Genomic DNA, 7,715 nt, shown 5'->3' on the forward strand with positions numbered 1-7,715 from the left:
GAGATTTTTATTTGGTTTTTATTTATTTAAAAATGATATAGGTATTTGAAGAAAACATTTATTTTCCAAAAGATACAAGCTCTCGTCGTGTTTATCCTTTAGGACTGCGTTGTAGCTTATGTATAGGATAGAAAATATTAGGAATTTTTACCTCCAATAGCAAAGGTTAACACCTTATTTATTTTAAATAAATACTATTTAAAAAAATTATATTCTATAGATACCTTTTAAGGTTTATAGCAAAATATTTAATTTTGGTTACCTCCTAGCCCTAAGCCACTAAATACGTTATTCAGTTACACTATTTTCTTTTTATCTCTACTTTGATATATCCCATTCTCTTCCCCCATCCCATTAAAAATTTCCGCTCTTCCCCGCCTTCTAACGGCATCTTCTCATTGATTCACTTTAATCAATCCTTCAAAATTCAACGACCAGCAGCACATCAACAACAAACCCTAACCCGAAGTCCCAATCATGCCGAAGCAAATCCACGAAATCGTTGGTGATTATTTATTGTTGAGGTTCACCAAGTTTACAATGCTTGACTTTATCACATATTTATCTTTCATTGATGCCTGGATTTCAGTCCATGCGGATAACTAGACAAGAATCCAATTAAGTTTCGATTAAGTATTCTGTAAGTTCCGGTTCAATTAGCGTTCTGCAAGATCTTTGAAGATGGAAGGACTATTTGGCTACAAGGCGAAAATTAGGGTTTGTTCGAGCAAAGACAACAGAGTTTGGGGCTGAGCAACTTGATTTTCTGTTAATATATTTCAATGTATTTTCAACGTATCATGCTGTATTTTCATGTATTCATTGTCTTTTTTTCATTGTAATTCAATGTATCTCGTTGTATTCCGTGTATTTCATTGTATTCACTGTCTTTTTTTTTCATTGTTTTTCAATATATCCCGCTGTATTCTATGTATTTCATTGTATTCACTGTCTCGCTATATGCCATGAATGTATTCATATATTTTTTTAATTAATATAATTTATGTATTCAGATGTATTATATAATTTCTCTGAAGATTGCTATATTTTGGGGGTATTTTTCAGTTGAGAATCTTTTCTATAACCGAAAATACAAATTTTGTGTGTTATAATTGAGTTTGTTGAGTTATATTATGAGTCTATTATATTAATTGATACACTTTCTTCCGTTTAAAATCAGTGTAATCCCCTGTTTCACACCGTGAATATAGTCGAATACAGTAATTTGTCCAGCTGTAATCCCATATTTCAATCGATGAATACAGTCGAATACACTCGAATACAACAACTGATTAGCTGGACTTCTCTGATTCACGCCTATTTTTGCTACTGTATTCATGAATACAATAGCTTAAATACATCAAATACGTCTTATAACCACAAAAAAGGTATCTATAATCCGTAATATAGCAAATGGTATCTATAGATGGCTAATTACTACTAAAAGATAGTGCTTTATAAAAAAATTTCAAAATATTAACTTCTCTTTGGAGAAATCGATAGCACCCTCTGGATCATAATATCGCTAGTTTATAGCGAAGATTGTTACACAAATAGTCGATTAAATTCAATATTTATCTATTTTAATTAGTATATATAGATTATACATTAATTAAATACACTCATACATATATACATAATTATATAAGTATTATGAATTCGCCGGCTATTTTTGTTTAAGAAATTAAGTGAACGGCTATTTGAGTTAATTCTTCTTTTGTTATTGCCAACCGAATTGTGTCTTTCCTCTTTCTCCATTAGAAAAAGATAAAATATTCCAATAAATTAAGTTTCGAATTATAACAACATCAAAAACGGATATTAGAAAAGGATTTTACATTATTAATATATCTAAAGATAACTACAGGTAACTTATATAAACGGATATTAGAGAAGAATTTTACATTATTAATATACCTAAGGAAAACTACACGTAATTATTGATAATAAGATTAGAAAATAGAAAAAATATATATAATGTAGTAGTTTATGACAATTGGTTAAAATATCATTAGAATGTAAACACTATCTAATTATATAAGTTAAAATTAAATATTCATCGACATGTGTATTGCTTAAGCTAATGGCTGGAAATGATGGTCATCAACGAATGTTGCTGGTTTTTAATGCTTTTAGGGCCACAACTTATTAATCTCGCCACTTTCTATCTGTTTCTATTTATTGTGTTAGTTACAAAAGTTACAAATAAATATAAAGTTCTGACTTGACTCAGTAAGTGTTTCTTTGAAATTAAGACATGCATTATCTAGATCAATTGTGTCCATTAAATCAATGAAAGAAATTGACCTTGCATATTTGTCCTTGCTTTTGTCTTACCTTAAAAATAGTAATTACAATTAGATTTAATTTTGTGGTTCTAAAAATACATGATTTATTTTTATGCTAGTTGTTAGACAGTAGATGCTAAGTGTGAGACTAGAAAATATGATAAGAGCCTGAAGGCAGTGTATCTAGCAAAGCGAGTGACCGAGAATCGAGGCATCGAGCTGGCCTATACGGGGTCTCGAGATCGAGCTAAGCGTTAGGCTGTGAACGGCCGATGAAAGACTAACAATTCTAAGAGCTTTGGTAAGAGCTCTTTATGATCAATAATGAGTAGTAAATGAAGAACAATTAATGAAACGCAATAAATGTAAGCGATAAATGTAAGCAATAGAATCAAGGGAGAATGTGTTTAACTTAGAGAGCAGAGAATGTTGTTGTATTGAATGTTGTGTATCTTACAAAATGATATAGGTCCCCTTTATATATAAGGGGAATCCCAACATAGTACAGACGCATTTATTACAAGGATGTGAGGTTGGTACAGCCATTTAATGTCACGGTACGGGCTTGAACTAGCCCAATAGACTTGGTCAGCTTTAATCACGTTCCTTGGGAACTTCCCGTTTGTCCATCATGACCATCGATTTGCATTGCCTCGAGGTCGATCATTGAGAACCCTTGGGGTCGAACCTCGAGCTGAGCCTCGAGGCTTCAGGGGCCGGTCTTATGAAGCGCCATAATGACTTTTAGCCATATACATTTTGCTAATTTTGAAAATTCAGTTGGATTAATAAAGCATTTCTTTCATGGAATAATTATAAGTCTTTATTCATGATGTAATTGAGGCTTCACCAAAACTTTTGTTTTGTGCTGATAAATTTACTAAGTGTTGGAAAGAAAAAATTATGTCAAAGTCATATCTCTCCTTATATCCGCATCTTGTGCACCTTCAATGCGTCTAATATGAAGTAAAATACATATAGGAAATGTATTCACTTGGAAAAGTTTTAATTGGAAAACTTTAAGTTATATACATAGTTACTGTAAAAATGAAATCACACGAGAGGCGGACCTAGGAATTTAATGCGATGGGGGCATATTATTCTGTTTAATTAGTGCCCCCTAAAGGCTTTTAGCATTAAGGGTGCCAAGAGATTTAAATTAATCATTTTCAAGGTATATATATATATAAGATTTCTGTCGAAGTTTACGGAGTCCGGTGATACCTCAACCTAAGACATAGGTCCGCCTATCTAAAGGATATCTATAAATAGTCTCTTTAGCATGTAATATTAAATAGCTGCTACAACAACTAAAACTGACATATGTTACGTGATAATGTTGAGTATTAAGGTTAATAAATATTTGTGTGTTGGTTTAAACTTTTAACAAGCTAAATCAAATAGAATTAAAGGTATTTGTACAGAAAATTGCTTACACTATTACACACGTCAATAAGATTACTTTCCTCATTTTTTGTACAATTATTTCTCAAGAAGATATTTTAAAAAATTTAAGACAGTCAATACATTTGGGCCAAATTTCGACCCCAACACAACAGTAAGCCAGATCGAAGAAACTCTCTTACTAGTTTATCAGTTAGGATTTGCACTATGAGTTTTGTGCGCGTAGACTTATTTTTATTTTTTGAATTCCCTCAATGAATATTCTGCTTTCGCCATTGATCACAAATGTGTTTATATTTAATTTTTTTTTATTTTACTATCATGTCACTTTCATCAAATTTCAACCAAAAAAAAAGTAAAATGAAATGCGTAACATAATTACAAATCATATTTAAGATTAAGTAATCTATAAGAAAAGTTGAATAATGATTATTTAGTGTGATCAAAGATATGAACAATAAAATAGATGGAAAATGCCTCGATCATGTCATGTAAGAACAAAGTCTCTCGATCATCAAGTAGCTAGGGGCAGAAACTGCAGCAAATGGGAGTTTTCAAAAGAAACCATTCTATTTTTTATTGAATTATTCTCGAGTTTAGTGACTATTAGGTATCCCAGTAAGGGCATCAAATGATGAATTTCTTAATGTAAGTCAACAGAATACTGTATATATTGATAATTGGTTGTGCTTTGCTCATCTATTATACTATTATAAACAACTAGTTCTATTACTAAATTGAGAAAAAAATGTCAAGCTAACTAGTACGATCCATCTTGCAAAGAACATATATTATATTAATGTATAACTATATAAGGTCAACCACAAAAAAATTTACATGATTCCACCCTTCACCAGCTAGCTTTACATGCTACAACAATATTTACGTCACATTTCCAAGCAAGTTGGAACCATTTACAATCAAACATCTCTATAACGGCATCTCTATATAACAGACATTCACTATAAAAATCAAGTTTTTCTCGGAATAATTTTTATGTTATGTTATAATATATGTCCTTTTATAACAGCATTGCACAATATATAGCAGCCAAAAAATATCGGAACAAACAAGATTGTTACAGAGAGGTTTGACGGTATATGAGTCATCATGGACCATGTCGTGGTATTGAAGCTCATCTAATGTAATGTGTGCCTTGCTGAGCACGTCTCAACGATGTATTCTATATTGTGAGAGTTCTTCTTATATTGGCTAAATTTACGCAGACTATCTACCTACAACAATCTTTCTTATTTATCTGAATTTAGGACCGATAATATGAGCAAACTCACACCGACAAAATTACCAACCTAACTAGCTATACATAGAAAGGAACAATCATATAAGAAATATGAAACAATAAGAAAATTCCATACTAGAATTAATAAATAGAATTAAACTTCAATCTGCAACATGAGACAGCTAGCCATTAGATAATCCAATTATTGGGAAATTACATATCCATTTCTCCCAACAAAAACAACAACCTAAGTCAAACTTAACCTTTTGTATTTCCAATATCTATATTCTATAATAACCATAGGACATATATATCTAGCTAGCTAACAAGAAGATCAAAAGTCCAAGAAAAATGAAAAAAGGAAAAGATGATGATCAAGTTTCTGATTCTTCTTTTGTATGGGACTGCGGGAGCCCATTGTATGATTCTTTCGAGTTAGTTTCACTTGTTCATTTGATCGAACGGAATATGATGATCAGCTTGCCACTGCCGGAGAGATCTTCACCGTCGACGACGGAATCGGAGTCGGAGACTGACGTACTGAACATGAGAAGATTTTATAGCTACAAGGAAGGAGAAAAGATTAATAATGGAAATAAGGTGAGAAAACTTAAGAGGGAATTTTATAGCTTTTGTTCTAGTATTGGTAATTTAATTATCAAAGGTGAGAAAGTGTAATTTGAATAGATGTTCCATCTTTTGCTGTATAAGTATTGGTTAATAACGCATTCATATCTCAATTTTATTTTTTAAGAAATTATTGTCAATTGTCAATCTCTTTCAATATGAATCTATAATTAACTCGAAAGGAAGAGCTTGCATGTTTTTCTCTCTTTTTTTCTTACGTAAAATTATATCTGTCCGTTTGTGTTGATCACTGACATAGCTTTAGAACTCAAAGAGACTCAATAACAATGGATTGATTTAAAAATATGAGAAGGTGTGGAGAGTTAGCATTACACTTTATGATAGGCCTTGAAATAAAGTTGTGTTGGAATTACATAATGAACACTTATTAGTTAGTTTAATTAGTTAGTTTTACTTCAGTTTTTTTTTTGTTCGATTTTGGCCCAAAGTTTGGCCCACATGTATTTATAAACTTCCGGGTTACAGCCCATGTAAAGGAGTAGTGAGTTTACAGTTTTGCCCCAAGTATAAATATAGGTTCTAGAAGACTCTGTACAGATGAAGAAATGAGAATGGAAAATATCGATGATTTCTTCTGAGTTTTTCTCTTTCTCTCTTTTCTGAAACCATATTCAACTCCATACGATTGTTAATCTTCATATGGTATCAGAGCCATGGGCGTTACATAGATCTTAACGAGAGGAGTCGACCGATCTTACCCTCGTCATTTGATTCGAAGGTCGTTCACTATTTTTTGTTGCGACTGGTATGCGACAACAATTTTGTTTCGATTCTTTGCTGGAATTTGGATTATCAGTGATTTTTTTCTTCGATTCTTTGCTGATTTTGTATTATCAGTGAGTATTTCTCGATTTTGCCGAGTTTCATTTGGAATTAGTTTTGGAAACTTATGTTTTTTTTTACAGAAAAACCCTAGAAATTCTCTTTTGTTGAAAAGTATTTTTTTTTACCTTGCTAAAATGGTGAATACTGAAATTCATGTGGATGCTAGTTCTAGTAATAATTCTACGTACATTCCTGACTCCACAAGTCCTTTATTTCTCCACTCGTCTGATATACCTGGGATGTGTTTGGTGAGTACTCCATTCTCTGGGTCGGGGTATGGAGGATGGAGAAGAAGCATGATAGTGTCTCTTTCTGCTAAGAATAAAATAGGATTTGTCGATGGTTCATGCCCTAGACTAGTTACCACTGATGTTGCAAAGCTGCGTCAATGGGATAGATGCAACAATATGGTGATTCATGGTTAACTAGCTCACTTTCACCAACTATAGCTGAGAGTGTCCAGTACTCCGAGACAGCCGAGAGCATTTAGAAACAATTGGAGCATATGTATGGGGTTGTGAATGATACTAAGGTGTTTGAAATAAAGAAGGAGTTGGCCTCCACACAACAAGGCTCCCTCGACATTGCATCATATTTCAATAAACTAAAGAAACTCTGGGATGAGCTGAGTACAATGCGTAAGAATCATCGAAATTGTTGCACGTGTGCTACAAGAGATGGTATTCAAAAGGAGGAGGAGGATAAGCTTCATCAATTCCTTATGGGCCTAAATGAAGTATATGTGGGAGTGAGAAGCAATTTGCTAATGATGCAACTTCCTCCCATACTAGATAGTGCATACAGCATTTTACTTCAAGATGAAAATCAGAAACAAGTTCAACACATTCCCCAGCTGGTCCCAGAAGCTGCTTCTTTCAATGTTAATGCCAACAATAAAGTTTTTCCTCCGAATGTCAATAGTAAGACATTCCCTCCTAAGCAATATACTTAGAAAATGGACTTTGATCAGCCCAAGGGAATTTTTTTTTTGCGAATACTGTAAAAAGCCTGGACACATAATCGACAAATGCTACAAGTTACATGGATTTTCACAGAATTTCAAATTCAATAAAGGGAAAAGGATGGCTGCTAATGTGACTGCTGAAGTTGAGTGTCCTGCAACAGCCTATACTCTACCTCAGTACAACTCACCTCAACTTTACACTGTTTCTGACCATGAGGAACAAGCTTCTTCAGTACCTGGATTGACAAAGCAGCAGTATGCACAACTTATGTCCCTCTTGCAACAAACTCAAGTTCCTTCGGATGCTGATTCTCAAACTAACTTCATTGGATCTGCCAACTTTGTT

At 33.0% G+C, this 7,715-nt stretch overlaps 1 protein-coding gene across 1 annotated transcript; it reads left to right on the plus strand.

Moving 5' to 3' along the window:
- Positions 1-6,910: 6,910 nt before the first annotated feature.
- On the plus strand, positions 6,911-7,357 carry LOC104215254 (uncharacterized). Its single transcript, XM_009765016.1, has one exon. The coding sequence runs from the start codon at positions 6,911-6,913 to the stop codon at positions 7,355-7,357; it is 447 nt and encodes a 148-aa protein (XP_009763318.1).
- Positions 7,358-7,715: the final 358 nt, after the last annotated feature.

This window comes from Nicotiana sylvestris, chromosome 8 (assembly GCF_000393655.2).
Source record: "Nicotiana sylvestris chromosome 8, ASM39365v2, whole genome shotgun sequence".
NCBI classification, from domain to species: domain Eukaryota; kingdom Viridiplantae; phylum Streptophyta; class Magnoliopsida; order Solanales; family Solanaceae; genus Nicotiana; species Nicotiana sylvestris.